Here is a 22,535-nt window from a genome sequence, read left to right on the forward strand (position 1 = left end):
CCATCTACCCTTGCTATAAAAACACCGTTATGCAGCATCCAGAATGTTTTGCTAGACATATGTGCACTCAGTGCCCATACAGAAAAATGTGCTGGCATGGTGACACACCAACACTGCTGCAACAGCATAAGCATGTTACAGCCACAGTTGAACATTTTCATGGAGCAGCCACAAAAGTGTTCGCTCCCACTAATGATCTAGAACCAATTAATAACATTTCTTGTTCATGCCGGCTCACCAGTTTCTATTATAAATGAGAAAACCTATGTTCAAATTAGTTCTCTGTCTCTTCAACTGACATCATAAGGTTTACAACCCCACAGCAAGCACCGCATATATTTCTGTGGTAAATGCACAGTAACAGTGTTGTACAGAAAGTCTGTCTGATTATTTCTTAGTTGTACCATCAAGTCAGAAAACATTTTTGAGATTGGTGCTTTTCTGATCTTTGTTGTAAAATAGCAGATGACATCAACATTGTATCAGCAGTTACGCCATTTGATGATGTTGTTTTATTATGCACTGCATTTTCAGGCCTATTTTCATCAGGCTTAGAGGGTGCAAATAATCATGTAGCTCACACTCAGCTGAAGTCATCTGCAGCACTGAACTACTTTAGAGCTAGAAAAATGCCAATAACATTGTAGGATGACCTCATGTCCAAGTAGATTACCTGGGGCAACAAAATATCTTCGCACCTGTCGCATCCAGTCAGTGGAAACCCCATTAGTAGTGTTATGAAAACCAAATGGCTCTTTGTGTATTTGTAATGGATTTAAATCAACTATTAATGCACAACTGGAGCTTCACATTTACAAGGTGTGCGAGGAAAGTAATGAGACTGACAACATTGCAAGCACTCTGGCAATGCTGTGTTGTACTTGTATAGACCAGTGTATTCATCTCTTTCAGATGCTCAGTCCAAGTTTCAGCTCCATACAGCCATCACATGGTTTTTGACAGTGCCAATGTTGAAGCCATGTTTTTGTTGTGTGTTGCGAAAATGAAACAGTGGAATTTAGGTCAATAATATGCAATCAGATTTTGTGTTAAACTTAGTGAATGTGTGAGTCTGACCTCTGAAAAGTTGAAACAGGCCTATGGTCAACATTTCTTATCAAGAGCACAAGTTTTTTGCTGTCACAAATCATTTTTGGAAGACTGAGAACACACTGAAGATGTACCTCATCCAGGGAGACCTTCCACTTAAAAAAACTGATGAAAATGTTGAACATGTGAGTACTGTTGTAAGATCAAATCAATGTTTATCAAAAATGGTTCAAATGGCTCTGATCACTATGGGACATAACATCTGAGGTCATCAGTCCCCTAGAACTTAGAAGTACTTAAACCTAACTAACCTTGCAATAAATGAAGCTAGCAAAAAGGAATACAAACATCTCAAAAATGAGATCGACAGGAAGTGTAAAATGGCTAAGTAGGGATGGCTAGAGGACAAATGTAAGGATGTAGAGGCTTATCTCACTAGGGGTAAGATAGATACTGCCTACAGGAAAATTAAAGAGACCTTTTGAGAAAAGAGAACCACTTGTATGAATATCAAGAGCTCAGATGGCAACCCAGTTCTAAGCAAAGATGGGAAAGCAGAAAGGTGGAAGGAGTATATAGAGGGTCTATACACGGGCAATGTACTTGAGGATTGTATTATGGAAATGGAAGAGGATGAAGATGAAGATGAAATGGGAGATACGATACTGCGTGAAGAGTTTGACAGAGCACTGAAAGACCTGAGTTGAAACAAGGCCCCGGGAGGTGACAACATTCCATTGGAACTACTGACGGCCTTGGGAGAGCCAGTCCTGACAAAACTCTACCATCTGGTGAGCAAGATGTATGAGACAGGTGAAATACCCTCAGACTTCAAGATGAATATAATAATTTCAATCCCAAAGAAAGCAGGTGTTGACAGATGAGAAAATTACCGAACTATCAGTTTAATAAGTCACAGCTGCAAAATACTAACATGAATTCTTTACAGACGATTGGAAAAACTGGTAGAAGCCGACCTCAGGGAAGATCAGTTTGGATTCCGTAGAAATATTGGAACACGTGAGGCAATACTGACCTTACAACTTATCTTAGAAGAAAGATTAAGGAAAGGCAAACCTACTTTTCTAGCATTTGTAGACTTAGAGAAAGCTTTTGACAATATTGACTGGAATACTCTCTTTCAAATTCTAAAGGTGGCAGGGGTAAAATACAGGGAGCGAAAGGCTATTTACAATTTGTACAGAAACCAGATGGCAATTATAAGAGTCAAGGGGCATGAAAAGGAAGCAGTGGTTGGGAAGGGAGTGGGACAGGGTTGTAGCCTCGCCCCGAAGTTATTCAGTCTGTATATTGAGCAAGCAGTAAAGGAAACAAAAGAAAAATTTGCAGTAGGTATTAAAATCCATGGAGAAGAAATAAAAACTTCGAGGTTCGCCGATGACATTGTAATTCTATCAGAGACAGCAAAGGACTTGGACGAGCAGCTGAATGGAATGGACAGTGTCTTGAAAGGAGGATATAAGATGAATGTCAACAAAACCAAAACGAGGCTAATGGAATGTAGTCGAATTAAGTCGGGTGATGCTGAGGGAATTAGATTAGGAAATGAGACACTTAAAGTAGTAAAGGACTTTTGCTATTTGGGGAGCAAAATAACTGATGATGGTCGATGTAGAGAAGATATAAAATGTAGACTGGCAATGGCAAGGAAAGCGTTTCTGAAGAAGAGAAATTTGTTAACATCGAGTATAGATTTAAGTGTCAGGAAGTCGTTTCTGAAAGTATTTGTATGGAGTGTAGCCATGTATGGAAGTGAAACATGGATGATAAATAGTTTGGACAAGAAGAGAATAGAAGCTTTTGAAATCTGGTGCTACAGAAGAATGCTGAAGATTACATGGGTAGATCACATAAGTAATGATGAAATATTGAATAGAATTGGGGAGAAGAGGAGTTTGTGGCACAACTTGACAAAAAGAAGGGACCGGTTAGTAGGACATGTTCTGAGACATCAAGAGATCACAAATTTAGCATTGGAGGGCAGCGTGGAAGGTAAAAATCATAGAGGGAGACCAAGAGATGAATACACTATGCAGATTCAGAAGGATGTAGGTTGCATAAGTACTGGGAGATGAAGAAGCTTGCACAGGATAGGGTAGCATGGAGAGCTGCATCAAACCAGTCTCAGGACTGAAGACCACAACAACAAACAACAGCAACCTAAGGACATCACACACATCCATGCCCGAGGCAGGATTCGAACCTGTGACCACAGCAGTCGCGCAGTTCCAGACTGAAGTGCCTAGAACCATTTGGCCACCATGGCTGGCTCAATGTTTATTACTAATGATGATGGATGACTTGTTAAGCTTATACATTTCCACCATACATCAAATTTTGATTAAAGATTTACGCATGCTAAAGGTTGGAGCCAAAATGTTGCTGAAAAACCTGACAACTCAGCAAAGGGACACTCGTAGAAATGTGTTTCTTGGTCTTCTTGAGAGGACTGCCAATGACCATGAATGGTTTAGTTGTGTGATCATGAGTAATGAATTCTGGATTTTTTTGGTACAATCCTGACACAAAGCAGCAAAGTGAGGAGTGGCACACTGAAACATCTCCTCAAGTGAAAAAAGCTCGAATGAGCAAAACAAAGATCAAAATAATGCTGATTTGCTTTCTTTGACTGTAGGGTATCATACATAAAGAATTTGTTCCTCCAGGACAAACTCTCAACCACATGTTTTACAAGGATGTCCTTGAAAAGCTCAGGAAAAGGGTAAATTGAGTGAGATTGGACATCACAGACAAGAGTATGCTGCTTCAATACAATGCCACATGCCAACAGCTACTTCTATCAGTTGTGCCACAGCCCCCCCCCCTCCCCTTCCTATTTCACCTGATCTGAGTCCTTGTGACTTTTTTCTTTTCCCAAAATGGAAAATGTATCTTAAAAGGGTGTAAGTTTGAGACTCTGTAGAACATTCAAAATAAAGTGACTGACACACTAAAGACCCTACTAATTGAAGCCTTTCCTAGCTCCTACCAATACAGAGAACAACAACTTTGGCAGTGTATAGCTGCTGAAAGGAAATGCTTTCAAGGGGACAATATTGCTGTTTGAGAAAAAATTAAAACTTTGTTAGATATAAGTCAGTCTCACTACTTTTCTCACACACCTCATATCTCATTCCAAGGCCAGAAGAGCTAATGCCAAGGCTATCAGATGGACAGTACTTCTCTAAAATTAATATACCTGAAGCTTATTTACAATAACTGGTAGATGAACAATCTGACCAAGTCAAGGTCATCAACACTCCATTTTAGTTGTATGGATACAACAGGTTGCCTTTCAGAATTGTTAGCACACCAGCAATTTTCTGTTGTAGTTTGGTGCAACTAATTCAAAACAGGTCAAACCCAGTCAGTTATCTGCATAATATATTAGTAAGTGGCACTACAAGAAACCAACATCTTGCTAATTTATGTCTGCTGTTTCAAACACTGCAACAAGATGGACTAAAGTGAAACCTACAAAAGTGTAAATTGTTTCAAGAGCAAGTGGGGCACTTTGGCCACATATTGAGTCATAAAGGACTTTAACCAACTCAGCAACAGGTGGAAGCCATAGGAAAAATCCGAGTGTCAAGACTTTCTGTCATTTCTCAGAAAATTGAATTACTGTACAAAACTTACAATGCTGCCCAGACTGCCAGACTGCTTAATAATATATGCAACAACAATAGAAAATATGAATGTTCACAGCAGTGTCAGGAGGCTTTTCATAAGTTAAAACATTATCTGAAGTCCTCTCCGTGTCTGGTGACCTATGAACCATCAAAATGCTTTATCCTGGCCACTGACATATCTCAACAGGCCACTTAAGCAGTTATTTCCCACAAGAGTGATGATGAGCTCGAGAAACACATCACATATGCATCTAAAATGCTCACTGCAGCCAAGATCAATTACTCACAAAACAAATAAGGAGTATTGGCTAGTATAAAAACAATTCCATTTCTAAACAGCACAGAATTTTACCTCATAATGACCATAAACCATTAATTTCCTTGGTCAGTTCTGAGAACCAACTTAAAGAGAGAGAGAGAGCACAACACCTATATCACTGGGCCATCTTCCTCAGCAACTACCATTATTCCATTCATTATTAACCAGCAGCACAACAATGTTCACATTGGTCCCCAGCTGCACCCCAGCTGCACCCACACTTAAAAGGGAACATTCCCAAATGTCAATAAATGTGGAGGGAGAAAAATTGTGGAATATTTTTTTGTTTGTTTGTGCTCAGTTTCACTTTTAAGGGTAAAACATACCCCTAAAGCAGACAGCATTTTAGGTTCAGAAGAAATTTCTTCAAAATGATAATCTATAAAAAATGGTTTTAATATAAAACTTGACATGTAATTAATGTTCTTGAAAACTTTATAGTCAACTTTTGTAATAATCTGAAATTTTTCAAAATATTCCACCACCAATAATTCATTTTGAAAAATAAAAAAATTTATTACAACATAAATTAAAGAAGCTTTCAAGCAGCATACAGCCTCGTGTTACAAAACTGGTTTCTGAACTACCATTTTTGGAAAACAAGCTGTACACAGTGTGCTGTCAGAGCATTTCCAACGTACCCAATTAAAAGTATCTAAACATTCATTAAAATTTTAAATATTTATTTTACTTATATTTATTTTGTTTTAAATTGTTATTTTACATTTCACAGTCATCATTTTTTGTTGTTTTTTAGTTTACCATTCACATTCATGTATAATACAAAACTCCTTATTGTGATAGAAATAATTGCAATAATGATAATCTGTAAATAAATGCCTAAAACATAATGTTCCTTTACACGATGCACGTAAAATGAACAAACTTTCTTCACATAATACAGTGTACACAATGGAGAAGACAATATAAAACAAAGTTCAGCAGCATTTCAAATTGTCACAAGTGATCCTCTAAGTATCCTGATCTGTATCAGCCCTATTTCACTACATTGGTAAGCCTTGGCAAAGACAGTTCATTATATATTAATGACTGCAGCTTGATTACATTGTTTCTTAAGTTGAGACTGAGATCATAATCATCCAACATAACTAGATCTGAAACTCTACTCACAAAGTTCTTCCACCATCAAAAGCTTTATATGTCTCACAGCTGTATCTGAGCCATCAACCTCTTTGAGATCATCAGGTGAACACGTTTGTTGTCCTCAGGTATGATGCTCTAAACAGTTTTTTGACATTGACCACTGCAAGAATCTAACAATAATACAAATATTTCTCCCTCACTGGAAAATAAAACATTTTTCAAATATTTTTTGACTTGGTCACACATATATTTACCTGACTTCAATGCTGACACAAGGCCATTTGCGGCTCCAAAAAGATATTCTGAGATTCTTGTCTAAAGTAACCATTAGTTTCCTTTAAAACTATGAAAAACTGGGTTATAAAACTTTGTGAGATGATTGTTCAGATCTAGTTCTGATGTCAATCTCAACTTGAGAAATAATACAATCGGGCTGCAGTCACTAGTACATAATCAATGCTCTTCACTACAGCTTACCAATGTACTAAAATATGCCTCATACAGATCAGGATATTTGGGATATTTAGAGGATCAGCCATGACAATTTGAAATGGTGAGGGCAAATTGGGCAAAATTTAAATTTTCAAGAACATTAATTACATATCAACTTTTACCTAAAAAACATTTTTGTATATCATTGCTTCAAAGATATTCCCTCTAAACCTAAAATGCAAAATTATGTTTGAGGCTGTGTTTTACCCCTTGAAAGTGAAATTGGGCACAAACAAACAATGTGGGTTGCATCATTTTGCCTCTTCTCCATACCCACCAAGTTTTATCAAGATCGTTTATTGACACTTGGGGATATTAGTAGCTTCCACCCTAAGACAACCACCATTGTCCCGGGAGACACCTCGATACAACTTTAGACATCTGACAGACCTCCATATCTAGGTTCAGTCCACCAGAGCTGGTCCACCAAGGAATGGGATCCGTTTCCACCTCCAGCACCACTGACTTCCATCACAGACCTGAAGACTGGAACACCAGTTCCATCCAACTCCAGTACCAATACTATGCACCCACCACAAGCTGAGGACACAGTGACACCAGACATGAAGATGGACAGTAAACCTTTAGCTGGCTTGCCCACCAACACCTTCCTTACCCAGACAGAAATCCCAATACTGGCAGGGACAACTCAGGCCTACATGACAGTTAAAGTGGAAAGGGATATTATATATCTATCATCCAACAGCAAGGTTGATACCTTGCAATGGCCACTATCAGTGACTCCTGTAGCAACCAGTAAATTGCACCAGCTGGCTGCCACATGTGTTCAACCACTTATGTCAAGCCAGAGATACAAACCATTCACCAGGCAGCTGCAAGGTACTTCAAATTGTGTTGTGGTAAGGTCTCTGCCTTACTTACAGCATACTTTCATGACCTGACTGTTTACTAGATATCAGCTGGACTTCATTTTGCATTGATGTGCTAAGTATTATTGATGGATTTGCTTGATCTTGTATGATCTGGATTATTGTCTTGGCTTTTTATCCTTATTTTCTGTGTACTAAAGAGTGTGTTGCACTGTAGCAGGTGTCATGTATTTGTAAGGTTGGCCCATCCAGCGACACTGATTTGGGTTTTCCGTAGTTTCTCTAACCGTCTTCGCACAAATGCCGTGATGGTTCCAACAACCCAACTACAAGACTATGCAGAGTTTATGTGTCATCCTTGTCAAACTAGACCTATAAGTATATAAATGCCTGCCTGTATGAATTACGTTTATCTTGTTCTAAAACTGTAATACCATGACATGTACAATATCCTTTGTAAAAGGGATCCTAAGGGGAATAGCCAGCCAATGTGGCCGTGCAGTTCTAGGCGCTTCAGTCTGGAACCACGTGACCGCTACGGTCGCAGGTTCGAATCCTGCCTCGGGTATGGATGTGTGTGATGTCCTTAGGTTAGTTAGGTTTAAGTAGTTCTAAGTTCTAGGTGACTGATGACCACAGATGTTAAGTCCCATAGTGCTCAGAGCCATTTGAACCTAAGAGGAATAAAAACATCACTACTACTACCACTACCACCACTACTACTACTACTACTACTACTACTACTAGTACATAATGCAATTGAACCCCACAGGCAAGTAATTTATGACATGATAAAATATGTATACATGTAAACTTCACCAAATTAATTTTACAAGTTTTAGCAATAGCAATTATTAACAGTCTGAGTTGTTATATGGTTTTGATTTCGAACATCAAGGAGGCAAGAGGGGAAAAAAGAAGGAAAAACTAACAGGTAAATATTTTCTAGCTGTACCTGTAATCCAATAAAAGCCAACTGATTGAGTGCCAGTCAACCAAAAATGTTCTTATTGAAAGGCAACTTGAGTTTAAGTTTGAGTAGATATACCTATTAATACCATTCTCAACAGTAAGAACTAGCAGCCATGTTTGGCAGATAACTAGTGGGAAAAATCAACAGTCAGACTCAAATACTCAAAATCACATTTTTTGTTTGTACAGCCATAGTAAAACACCAGGAGAGAGAAATACATTGTGGGTAAGAAGTAGATTATTCAAAGTCATTATCAGTAGAAATATTGCCTAATTAGTAGAGATACATGGGAAGAAAAGTAGACTTGATTCAGAGACAAGAAACGTTCATGTCTCAGAGGGTACCAATTATCAGGAAGCAATGTAAGTACACACATTAAAATGAAAGGTAGCTGAAGGAGAAGAAGAAGAAGAAAGATCTAATAACAGTAGCAGTAACCATCTCTACCATGGAAAATACTTAGAAGCATTGTTTTCTCTCATTATTGCACGTGATAATGGTTTTTGAACTGCGAATGACATGCACTGTAATTCAGTGGAAAAGCTGCTATAGTCAGAACACAGAGTCTATAGTAGTGCATTGTCAACTGGGTCGCAGTGAAGTAATTTCTTTAGTTTCTATTTTTTCCATTTAAGGAGACAGTGAAAGATAGGGAACTGTAACGTATATATCCAGTGATAAAAAGTGATGGTAACGTATGAGATGGACTGATACATTTTTGTTGAAAATTGTAATGTTTGAGGACCATCTTCAGTCACTAAGGAACATAGGTGAATATATTGTTACACACATATCAACTTAAAGGTATTAACAAATATGATGAAAAAGTTGAAATATATACATCCTTCAAGGCAGATATCCAGTGACTTTTCAAAGATAAGTGTGTAAAATGACTGAAAGCTTGAATTTTCAAGGCTTGTTAGGCATTAAGTGTTTATTAGCAATCCTGACCTATGAACTATTTACATACATGGGTATCCTTATATCTAAACAGGGGATTGGGGCAGAAATATGTAAGTTTAAAATTGTTAACACATTATTAGAGGTGACAAACAGCTATTAAAACTGTATATTGTAACTGATATCACATATTAGAGTTCTCAGCAATGAGAAAGAGAAGTAGGTTTAGGTCACAGCTGTGATCTGTAATCAAGAAAACATTTAAATTTAATGAATCCAGGAATTGTCACAGAATTTATGATTCTCATATAATAAATCATATTGCTATTTGAGAAGCCATGCACTGAATAACTCATGAATGAAACAATGGAAAATAAAAATGTGTCACACAAGTGCACAAAACAGATGATTAATATATCAGTTTACATTTGTTACGCCCCTGTCACTTTGCACTTCAAACTCAAAAGACAGCTACAAGTTCACTAAACATTGTTGTCATATCCTTTGTACTACTTACAAAAATTATTATATTGCAAATATTCACCGTTGCTTTCGTGGTTTTTGCACCCGTGTGCCAGAGTTAGGTGAGCCTTCTGACAGATTTCGCTGTACGTTGGGGGTCGGCAGGCGATGAGCAATGTTACTGCCAGTGAGTGGCATGCGCATAGCGGACGGACAGGAGCCTCTGACTACTCCTGAAAAAAATTCGTTGAAATTTTTTGCTTTACAGTTTCAAACACACATTATACAGGAACTAGAAGGAAGAAGCAAAACTATGTCAGCCAGCAAGATTTGTGAACACACAAAGTTAGAAATTTACAGAGAATATTTTGATAATACTAATGTTTATATTTGAGTGATGTCCACTCTGTCAGATGTGTCCAACAGAACAGACATAATTCAAATACAATTATCTCTGCAAGAGCATGACAGCTCCTTGTCATCTGTTTCAGTGCAGAGGTGGTAATATTGTCCAAATGCCAATTTGAATTAATAATTTGCAAGTAGGGAGTTAAAGGATGAGGGACACTGCATTGCAGTATGTGATAAGTTGGAAATTTGAGTTAGTGAGGGACAGTGTGTGGATGGCCAAAGTGGTTCAGGCAACCACTCACAAGAAATAGCAAATCTGGGTTTGAGTCCCGTCCAGCACAAATTTTCAACTTTCTCCATTGCATTATGACAATGCCCTGTACAGCTAGAAGTAAAGAATTGCCAGCCATCCCTTCCCTTTCTTTCCCCATTCTTTAGTTCATATAAAAATAATACTAATGGACGTACCAGGTACAAAACGGACTCCAAAAACTGGAACAGTTGGGTAGTGCATGGCAGGAGACTTGTCAGTGGCAGTACGCTCCTTGGGGGCAGGACCACGGCACAATGGGCCCCTTACAGGCACAGAGTCACGGATCGGCCTTGGAGGTGAACTCATCTGTAATCAGCCATTCATCATATTCCTACTGTACAAGTGACTTAATTACCATTAAGAGTATTTTGTGAGATCATTGTTCTGAGTATTTAATCAAAGCATTACAAGAAGTATCCTCTTAATAAGACTTGGTATTTTTGTTATTATATGCTATTACATTTTCTTAGATAATAATTTGTAGCCACAAAAATTAATTATAAATATACTGTAGCAAACACAAACTCTACATAGAGTTGCTACACCTCTCCAAGGTTCTTAAGGACCTTCAATACACTTTTAGTATTTTATAAGTCAACAATTTTTTCTTTTTTGGTGTCAAGTTTTTAGAATAATCAAAATTAAGTATATTTCATATTTGTATTTCTATTACACCTTTTATGCACTCATACCGGTACAGGCTAACAAATAAATAACTCACTGAACAGTGTGAATGAAAATGCCATTTAGAGGGTACACTGCAAGAATTTCAGTAACTTACTTTTTCATCTTAGCAAAACACTAAGAACAATAATTTTTGAAAACATTTCTCTTTGAGTACAGCTGTTTCTTTTTTATTACTTAAAAATGGACATGATGGCCATAATCACAAGAAACTTTTTTGTGGACTCATAGCACCTGCTCCGTTCACAACCACCATTTTATCATCATGGTGTGAGGTCTGAAGATGCTTTAAAACAGACCAAAACTGGTAGCTTCATAGAGAAAGAAGTTTCTTGCAGTTGTGACTGTTCATGTTCATTTTTAACTAATAAAACTAACAACAATTGGTTGATATGTTGTTTCCAGTTGAGTAGAATAGTTGAAAGACTATGTAGTGAATGTTACTAGATTTGTTATTCACTCTGAAGCTACTGTAAACATGTCTTAAATTGATGATTATTGGATTACCTTCTCTTACAATTTCACTAGATCTCTCATGAGGGTCCAGCTTATAGAACACATGTGAACCTCATCAACATCAAAATACTCAACATATAAAGGTAGGAGCAAAGAAGTTTACAGTTTAGGACCATTTTGTTATTGAGTTCATTATACAAGTAGACAGGGTGTTAAACAGCATCTTATATTCAATAAAATACTTAATTGCACTACTTTCATAAACTGTGTAAAAGTATAGAGCTTTCACACTACTGAGTGGTGTTCATTGTTCAACATACATTCAACACTAGTTTCAAAGTGCAAGAAGATAAATTTGACTGCAGTGAAAATATTTAGGATTTTCACAATCTGTCTAAATGTGAAAATTGAACTTCACAGCCACGGCACCCAGAGAATGCTCTAACCTAAATTTCCATGTTCCTTTTATGATTCAGACTGTCATGTTGCAAGCTTATGCCATTTGTAGCAGTAAGACATAAAGCTAAAATTTTCAGCACTTACACACTGACATTTGACTTGGATTTAAAATTATTTTGTTATTCAGTTATCCTTGTGATACATTCAATAATACATTTTGTGGTCAAGACTAAATTCTAAGCATAAGTGCTAAAACTGATCACTGACCTCTTTATAGGTTTTCCATCTTACATCAAACAAAATTTTGAGGATGCATTTAATCTATCCTGAATCGCCTCTAATTTTTTTCCATTGGCATAGTGCAGCAAGTCTAGCAGTTTACTGTTCGTCAGCATTTTTGCAGAGTGTGCATGCATACACTGTGATCAGTATTACGATTGAGTGTGCTTTTTTAATAATTTTTGATAATCAGTAGGTACATTACATGTTACATGATGTAAATATTTAGTTAATATCTACTTTGAAGGTAGCAAGAGCTTATAAAAGTTACCAATTACACCACGACTTTGAAGCCCACTTATTTAAAGCAAAATATAATTTATAACTTCTTTTCCAGTTCACTGGATATTAATTATTTTGGGTTAATGCTATTAATTAGTCAAGAAGATGCAGACTCACTAAGCAAGTACTCAGAGGAGGAGTATCTTCTAAATCTGCATCTGCATAATTACTCTGCAATTCACAATTAAGTGGTTGGCAGAGGGTTCATTGAACCATTTTCAAGCTATTTCTCTACTGTTCCACTCTTTAAATCCTTGAACAGTGTACGGGAGAAATGAGCACTTAAAATTTTTCATGCAAGCTCTGGTTTCTCTTATTTCTTTATGATGAACATTCCTCTACATGTGTGTGGGTGGCAAGAAAATATTTTCATACTTGGAGGACAAAGTTGGTGACTGAAATTTCATGAGAAGATCCTGCTGCGATGAAAGAGTCTTTGTTTTAATGATTGCCACTCCAGTTCGCATATCATATCTGTAGCACTCTCTCCCCCATTTCACAATAATATAAAATGTGCTGTCCTTCTTTGAACTTTTTCGATGTCTTCCGTCTATCTTCTCTGGTGCAGATTGCACACCGGACAGCAGTACTCCAGAAGAGGGTGGACAAGCACGGTGCACATAGTCTCTTTAGTAGCCCTGTTGCATTTCCTAAGTGTTCTGCCAATAAATTGCACTCTTTGGTTTACTTTTCCCACAGCATTATCTATATGATGATTACAATTTAAGTTATTCATAATTGTAATCCCTAAGTATTTAGTTGAATTTACAGCCTTTACATTTGTGTGTTTTGTATTGTAACCTAAATATAGTGGTTTCCTTTTAGCACTCATGTGGATGACTTCACACTTTTCATTATTTAGAGTCAACTGTCACTTTTTACACCATGCAGATATTTTGTTGGAGTTCCTTTGCAATGTGTTTTTATCATTTGATGACTTTATAATATAGTAAATGGCAGCATATTCTGTAAACAATTTAAGAGGGCTGCTTAGATTGTCTCCCAAATCATTTGTGTAAATCATCTGAGGGCCTATAACACTTTCTTGCGAAACGTCAGATATTACTTCTGTTTTACTTTATGACTTAATCATTAATTAACTGTTGCAAACTAAATGGCATAATTGCTTTCATGATAACTGATTTCATTTTAGGTCGAAAGAATGAAAATTTATGGTTGAACGATATCTTAGTTTTATCAGTGGTACAATCCCCAACCTAAAATACTGCTTGTGCAGCCCAGTGTGATATGAAAATGTGGGTTGTGCGCCTTGCAAGTTGTCTGGGAACATTAAGACATTTTGTTGAAACCAAGGATTGCCCATAGAAATTGGAATGGATGGGATTCATACTCATTTTCAGTTGGATATTAAAGCCTGACTTTGTTTTCTGCTTCACAAAGGGGGCATCTTGAAGATTATGCCTATGGTAACCCCAATAAGAAAGAAGTGGATAAATCATTAGCTGTGTGGCTGTTGACAAAAGGCATACTCTGTCAAAACTTTGTCAATACTGGATGTTAAAATAGGTAAGCCCTTAGAATCTCAAAGTATTGAGCAACACTGTTAGGTACTCAGCTACAAATCTGTAAGTAGTAGTCTAGGTGACAACTCCCACAGACCTCAAACTACAACCCAACTCTTAGCCAGGGGCATGAATAGGCTGAGTATCAAAAAGAAAGAAAGGAAACAAGAAAAAGAAAAGTGGTAAAAGTGAAAACACATACATCAAAGTATGTTCACAAATGTCAACAACATGTTAACAGTCAACCTGAAATAGAACTCATTTTCTTCATGTGCTGTTGTCTCTGGACCATGTTCTTCCATATAGGTGAGCTACAGCACTTCTGCCATACTTCACTTCACCGACCAGTCCTGCTGCATTCCGTGCATTATCGAGACGCATTTGCTTACTGCTATATGTGCCACAAGACGTCCTACCCTCATTATCTTTTGGAAACTAATTGAGCATTTTATATGTTATGTCACCACATTAGACATTCATAGAAATTTTTGATTACAAAATTTAACTACAGCTAAGTATTGCATTTGTATATAATTAAATAGTAGGAAAAGAAAAAAAATATGGAGAGGGGAAAATGAAGAAGCATAGAAAAATTATTCAGCATTACTAACATGGCCGAATAAAACAACAAAAAAGGAAAACTGAAGAATCAACATTAATATGATCATATATCGGGATTATACATAACACAGTGTAACCAAAAATGTGAATTTAGTGCAACAGACAAGAAAACAACAATGGTGTACTATTGTATTCAACAGAATTTATTGTTTTCAATTAAATTCTTTAGACATCAATTAGTTACACCAGTTCAACATTTGAATTAAGGTAGTTTTACAGGTGCCGTGTAGTACCCATTGTTCAAAATGTTCTACGATTTCATAAACTAGCATTGTTCATATGTGCAACTGGCAAGGCTTCAAAGTTATTTAGTAAGTTTACAGTCATTAACTTGATTCTTACAGTAGCAGTTTAATTTCCAACCCTTACATCATGTTCCTAACATATCAGATTCATGTAAACAATAATGACCAAAAATGCTACTGAATTTAAATTATTGAGAAGAGTCATTGGTGAAAATGGGATTGTCAGTAGTCTGCTGATAGATTCATTAATCCAGGTAGCATTTCTATGTGCCTGCTTCAGACTGCTAAGTATCATCGTACAGTTAGTTGGTGTGATTTGCTCATTTGGTTGAGTGCTCCAACTGAAATTTTGGCCCAACACACTCACTAAATATTTTGACAAATCTGTTGGTCTAATGCATTCTAAAACCTAAGAAATGTAACTTGCAGTCACCCTTAGTTTTAACAAGCAACAGTTCCCTAAGATATTGTAAGATAACAATATATTAATATCTACATCATTGTCATCATCATCATCATTGTATCAAAATACTCTGTATATTATTATAAATCAGTTCTTAGTGCATTGCCTCAGCATAACTTCTAAAAAGTTGTAATTCAGATAAATCCATCATCTGAAAAACATTTGCCCAAAAATTTATGAAGTACCTGCATCATGCAATGTTTTAAGAACAATAGTAGCAACAAACTTTCAAAACTTTACAAAGCTGTATCTTTCTGTTGTTTCCACCTATGTTTAGGGAAGTGTATCTTTCTATGATTTTTTCTTGGTGTGGTTCTTTCCTCTTCCATCTTTACTCCTTTAATTTCGTATGGTTCTCTCAAACTGAGTAAGGCATGGTGAGCCAGTACATGGGCACCTTTACCCAGCTGGAATGTTTTTTACAGCCAGTCTGGCAGCAAACCAATCCATGTGAGGTAACCCACAGGAACACAAATGAAAAATATCCTGAATTAAATGAAGCTTTTACTATCTTAGAATTTCTTGATATTTTTGAGATAGCCAGTTCTCAGGGTACTGTGTTCTTTGACAGTAAGCTGAAAAATCTGAAAATTAGTATACGTAAAAAAAAAAGTGCTTTTAGTAAAATGTTATCTGGGGAAGGGGATCATGACTAAACACTCTCCCACCCCCTTTTCAATCTCCTCCTATTACAGATGCATAATAGCTCTTCCCTGCCTTCACTGATTACTGTCACAGCACATTTCATGTGATTGAGATATTTGGGTCTGCAACTCATGGTCTAGTGGCTAGTGTTGCTACCTCTGGATAACAGGGCCCTGGATCCAATTCCTGGCAGGGTTGGGGATTTTCTCCACCCGGGGACTTGGTGTTTGTGTTGTCCTCATCATCTTATCATCATTCAGGAAGTGTCGAGATTGGAACTGGGTGCTGATGACCTTGATGTTGAATGCCCCCCCCCCCCCTCCCCAAACCAACATTATCAGTCATCATCATCATCATCATCAAGATATTTGGGGTTTGACCTTTGAAAAAACAGTCTATGTTGTATGTATAGATTATGTCCCTCATAATGCAGGAGGTACTGTGAATCTGTATTGCAGTGGCCCCAGTATCCTAATCTGACTACCAATAACCTAATCTGCAGGTTCGGGGGTGGGATTCTTGTTGTCTTGATCCTATGGCCCACACAATACACAACATAATGCATTTCTTTATTATACCATGTTGCCCAACGAAAAGAGGACCATCAACAGGGCACCAACAGGTGTGGTGTAAAACGCATGAGCAAGATTAAGGAGTACAATTCATGTTGTTCATCACAACATTACCCTGTAGCACTCTTTACAAAGGTGATGAGTCCAAATGGTAACAGTTTGGGTTCATGATATAATCATACAACATGCAATGGGGAAAAAGTGTCGCTACACAGTGTAATATAAAACTATTCAGTCCACTACACATTTCACAAGTTCAAGACCAATTGACGACCATTTTAACAAAACTCAACAAACATCATTTTTAATGAATTATGGTACTTTAATATGAGCCTCACACAATGGCTAAAAGAAAATACAACAAAGATGAATATTTTCCATTGTAAAATGTGCCTGAATATAGCAAATTTTCGCAAAATTTGACATCTCTGTTTCTTCAACATTCCACAAAATTCAAGAATTAAATTGAAACAATGGAGAAAATAACATTCAAAACAGGATGCTTGTGTTTTGACAGTCTTATTCATTTTAGAGGTAGCTGGTATATGAATAAAACAAATGTTGAACAGGATGATTTCTTACGACGATTAGTGTAGGCACATTACACTTTTGATGGCAAATAAATATGTAAAAGCTGGAAACAATTTTAATTGATGTTAGACATCCAAAATAAACGTTAAATGAGTCTTTTGAGGGTCAAAACACCAAAAAAATTTTGGCCGTTTTTCAACTTTTTGCTTATAACTTGGAAACAATACAACCTATAAAAAATTTCCAAAACACCTGAATAAAATACTATGAAATTCTGTGTAGAATGGTCTATTTAAGATTTCAAATTGGTGCAGCTGTTTAGCCACAATCAATCATCAAAGATTTGCAATTTTTACCAATTTGAAATGGTGCATTGCAAACCACCACCTGTACCAACTTAACTTTACTCCTCTGCCGGTCTTGGTTCATAAAAGAATCATCACTGCCCTGTATCTTACAACAAATTATTAAAATAGAGAAGTAGAACACATTAATGAGAGAGGCTTTGCAGTCAATGAGAGATTATATGTACTTTGAGATATAAAGCAAGTGGTAGAACATTGGAATGCTTAAAGTGAAGTAATTATATCAGTCCTGTCACAACACATTCAGGTAATAGACATATTTTTTTTTCTTTTTTTGTGATAAGACTGATACTTATTTCACAGACCACTTACTAGTCACTACATGTGATGTATTTTTCAAAGTACAAGCCTTTTTCAACACTACTGTCTAATTCAGCAAGCAAACAGGCTTGTGAATTTTTTCAATTTGGTAAAGAAAGCAATGCAATATACAGGACTAACCCTGCATAGTCCCATTAAAACTTCTGTTAAAAACTAATTGAAAAACCGAATCAGAGGAAGGATATGCACAAAGATGAAAGGAAAATGCAGAAGTGTACACAAACACATGTGACTGGTTCCTGAAGCTCTGATAATACCTAGATGGTGAATATTATCAAACCATCAGTAGTCAACCTCATTGCTGAGTATGTTTTGACCATAGTGAGAATCTTTTTGGGGTTATCAATAATGCTTGTCAATATTTTTAGTATTAAAAATACATGCCCTCACATGGTCAATATATTGACAGTTTGGCATTATTAGTGGATGTGTGAGGACCCCTTTATACCAGTCTAGTTTAATAAATTAGGAAATTTTGAACAAAAATACCTCTCCTGCTACTTCTATAAGAGAAAAAACAGTGTTCAGTGAGACAGATTTTTCTGTGGAATACTGTCACGTGAATAACACTTACAAAAGCGATCACATTATATCCAACCCAAAAAGTAAGAATTATGACTTGTTATTCAACTACATTATTAAGATAACAAATTATTTATTTATGAAATAAATTGTATTACATGCAGCCAATTATCCTTGGAATATCTCAAAAATAGCATCCATACAATAACTTATACTAAGTGTTATTTAATACTGTATTCTGTGACTTGTCCTGCATTACCAGTACACTCCTTGTATAGTGTTTAATGCACAGGACAAAATAAAATCAAATAAAACCAAAGAATCAGACTAGTTATCAGCTGGACAAAAACACCATCTCAGCAGCTTTTGATGTTGTGAAGAATATAACAGTTTTTTTAAAATAAGATTGAGGTATCTCTTGTTTTATGTGATGCCATTATTGTAATCCTTGTAAAATATAACTTGAAAACTTAGAATTATATGGTGTTCATAATTTATCAACAAAAGTAATTGCCTCATACCTATTAGAAAACAATTTGCCTCTGAGTTAAACAGACATTCAACCACCTAGCACTTTCTACTGCAATCCTCACAAGTTCATCCTATCCCATCAGAGGCAAGGTCACCAATGAAAGCATCCATGTCATGTAACAACCGTGAAGCAATCACTGTACAATTTCTATGATGGCATGACAGCCAGTCAACTGTCCAACAGAATGAATGACCACTGCCAAATTTTGGCAAGGACAAAGTTGACCACACTGTGGCTCCACATACTGCTTAGCATACATAGCATGCTCAAATTCAATGGTTGTTACACAACCTGTGCCATCTGGATCCTTCTCTATACCACCAGCTTTTCTGAACTATGTAGATGGGAGTTATCCTTGCAACACATCCTTTGCTCCCATGATCCTTCTGGCTTCTATCTTTGCTAACCCACACTCCCCACACTCTCTACCCAATGTTTCCCCTTCCTCTGTACTGTCATCCCCTCCCAGTCCATGCCTCCACTCACCAGCTCCGGCACCCATGTATCACATACCTAGCCTGTGCACCTTCCTAGCGAGTGCACCTGCTGCCTCCCTCCAAGCTGATAGCTACCAATACCCAGCCCTGTTTCCTGCTCCCTGCCTCTTTCTCCCTCTACCTGGCACAATGTATAGGCACATGTTTTTTTTTGTGTGTGTGTGTGTGTGTGTGTGTGTGTGTGTGTGTGTGTGTGTGTGCGCTCGCGCGCGTGCCCAGATGGGTATGTGCTTGCACATATGCTAGCGTACTCCAGCTTATCCAAGGCCTTCTTCTGAAAACTAGCAGGTTTTCATTCCCTTTTGTGTGTGCCTGTCACTGATTCGATGCTTCTGCTATTGGGTGAGTGCTCCCCTTTACTTCTAAATTATTTACATTGAACATTATTTGTAAAATGATGTCAAGATATCTAATGTGGAAGTTATGAGATGTAGTTTTTACTGAATGTCTATGTGTGTATTTTTTGGTCTGAATGATAACAATCTAGCATTTTGCCTATCTTTATTTGTAATAAAATACCCTTTCATTTTGCAATCACTACTACTGTGTAGCACCATTCGTGTAGCCATTTTCAAGTGAATGTAGTATAATACATCAAATGGGTGTACTTCAGAAATTACAACATTGTGTTGGCAAAAGGACACACAATTTTATTCAGTCTTAATTATTTATTTTTCCATCGCAGTTGCACAGACAATATGGACTGTTGCTGACAAGTTTCAAATGTGTCTGTTCATTATCAAACCTTTATCTGAATGGTACTGGAATAAGCAATGGAATAACATTTATACATTTTGTGCCATTCACGCCTGTTCAGCTACTAACATTCTGTACCTTTAATGTATTCATAAGTGCCCACTATATCAGCCATCAACTCACACTGTGTATCAAGAAAGTTGAATTACTGGCATGTACAGCTAAGTTTAGACTGAATGGTGTTACTAAAATGCTACATTTATTTTATTATAAATTTAACATTTGTTTACATAATTTAATTCTAATAGTACTGATCCTCTTGGGGTATTGATCATACTTAGACAGAATATTTATTTAACATCAACTAAAGCACTGTAGAAAGAAGAAATTGTATCATATGGTGTTTCACTGAACAAACCTGCACGTTTGGTCGAAATATTCCCATGTTTGGCATCATGGGAGAAAGGTAGGGCCCATTTGGTGCAATAGACCCAGATGCAGGAGCGGGTGGATGAGTCATGTGTGTCAGTCCTGGAGCCTGTTGAAGTGGTGTGTAGCTTGGAGCACCACTCAGATAAAAAAATGGTGATGCAGCAACATTACACATTCCCTGAAATTAAGAGAATTTCTTGTCAGAGACATTTAATTTCTATATTAGCTCTTGCAGTTTAATAATGAAGATCAAAGTTGCTGAAAATCAGGTATTAGACCCAACTCTGATTTGTACAGAGTGTTTCAAAAATACTTTTACAAACTTTGAGGACAGGTTCTTTACATAAAAACAAGAAAAAAGTTCATATAAACATATTCCAGGTACAACTGAACAACTTCAATTATCTACACACTCGTTTAACTCATTGTACGGTAAACGGTGTTGTGTTGCCACAGGGATATGTTTACATTCATCAATCATCTGTCTTTAACTTGTCCATAGTGTACATATGCTACATGCAGTGAGTTAACTGAAAGTCCTCCATTCAAACATGACAGGATATTAATTTCACAAGCATACAGACATGATTTTAATGTATGGCCACATGAATGGCAATGTCTCATTGACATACTTGGAACATGCTCCCCTCAGTATGTCAACGAAACTGATGTGTAATTACATTTCTGTGTGATCTGAGAATCTGTTGATGTCAGCTAGTTACTATCAAAACTGGTTATGAAATTAACTATTTCACATCAAGCAGTCTTGCATTCTAATGTAAACTGCAGCATTAGATCCTCCCAACAACATGTATAAATTATATTTTTGTACTATTATTACACCATGCAATAAACAACTTGTAATAAGAAGCAAATGAAGGTGCATACACCAAAAACAAAGTACAAATACTTCACATGTCATACAAGGTTTTATTGAGATTCCTGTTAAGCACCAAGTAAGCCGGTCAGCATTAGAATGTTTTCCTGGTCTGATCTTCATGTCAAGCATGCTCTCAATTTTCAGTATTCCTTGAAATTAAGTGTTTGAAACTGAGTACTGCAAATTATTTTATGGTGTTTATCAGGAAATGCACCATAATTGTGTCCTGTAATATTATTTGAAGTAGATTTGCTACCTGCACTTCCAATCATAACCACATATTTTCAGTGCATTACAAGATCTGCTGTGAGGGACAACATAAGTGAGAGCACTGCAGAGAGCAAGTAAGAGGAAACCTTACATATTGATTTATAATGGTAATCCAAGAAAGGTTTATCTTCCCCTTCACAATCTTGGGTGAACAGGAAGATCAGTAGTAGTAGTAGTAGTAGTAGTTTATTCATCCAGAGACAATTTACATTGCATGGATTTCGTCAAAAAAATACATATATATATATATATATATATATATATATATATATATATATATATATATATATATATATATATATATATATATACACACACACACACACACACACACATATAGGGTGAACAATACCATACAAAATACAGATGTGCATAGTAGACTACGTCACATCAGACCACATTGAAATAGCATGTACAACTTTGATTATTTACATTGATGTATGAGAAAGACTTTTTACATGGAATACACAGTTGATATTTAGATATAACACATACAATTCTAGCACTTTTGTACATATTATTTATTTAGATCATAGCAACAGTCAGATAAAAATTACTATTGGCACAGAGTACATAAATATAATTGTTTAGTATGGAGCTATTCCAGGTATTCTTTTACACTATAATAGTAGTTGGTCATTAAAAATTTGAATACTGCTTCTTTAAATGAAGACAATTTTTTTATTTCTTTTATCTTTACCGGTAGTTTGTTATACAGTCTACCTCCATGTATGTTTGTTTGTTTCTGCGCCAAAGCCTTGTTAACTCTTTTTATATGAATGCCATTGCACTTTCTTGTGTTGTAAGTATGTAGATCTGAGTTGGATTGGAAATTGTTAATATTTCGTTTTACATTAATTACGCTTTTCTGTA

The 22,535-nt window shown here is 36.5% G+C and overlaps 1 protein-coding gene across 7 annotated transcripts in view; it reads right to left on the reverse strand.

Moving 5' to 3' along the window:
• The window catches only part of LOC126470165 (cAMP-regulated phosphoprotein 21), a 1,039,480-nt gene that overhangs the window by 13,695 nt on the left and 1,003,250 nt on the right, over positions 1-22,535 (reverse strand). For 6 of the 7 annotated variants that reach the window (XM_050097798.1, XM_050097794.1, XM_050097797.1 and 3 more), the window contains 3 exons: positions 20,499-20,690; positions 10,603-10,753; positions 9,866-10,016 (listed from right to left, as the gene is read on the reverse strand). In XM_050097798.1, coding sequence (XP_049953755.1) covers positions 9,866-10,016; positions 10,603-10,753; positions 20,499-20,690 — 494 coding nt within the window. Of the gene's footprint in view, positions 1-9,838; positions 10,017-10,602; positions 10,754-20,498; positions 20,691-22,535 lie in introns of all 7 variants that reach the window. The other variant, XM_050097793.1, reaches the window with a different exon arrangement.

This window comes from Schistocerca serialis, chromosome 3 (assembly GCF_023864345.2).
Source record: "Schistocerca serialis cubense isolate TAMUIC-IGC-003099 chromosome 3, iqSchSeri2.2, whole genome shotgun sequence".
NCBI lineage: Eukaryota > Metazoa > Arthropoda > Insecta > Orthoptera > Acrididae > Schistocerca > Schistocerca serialis.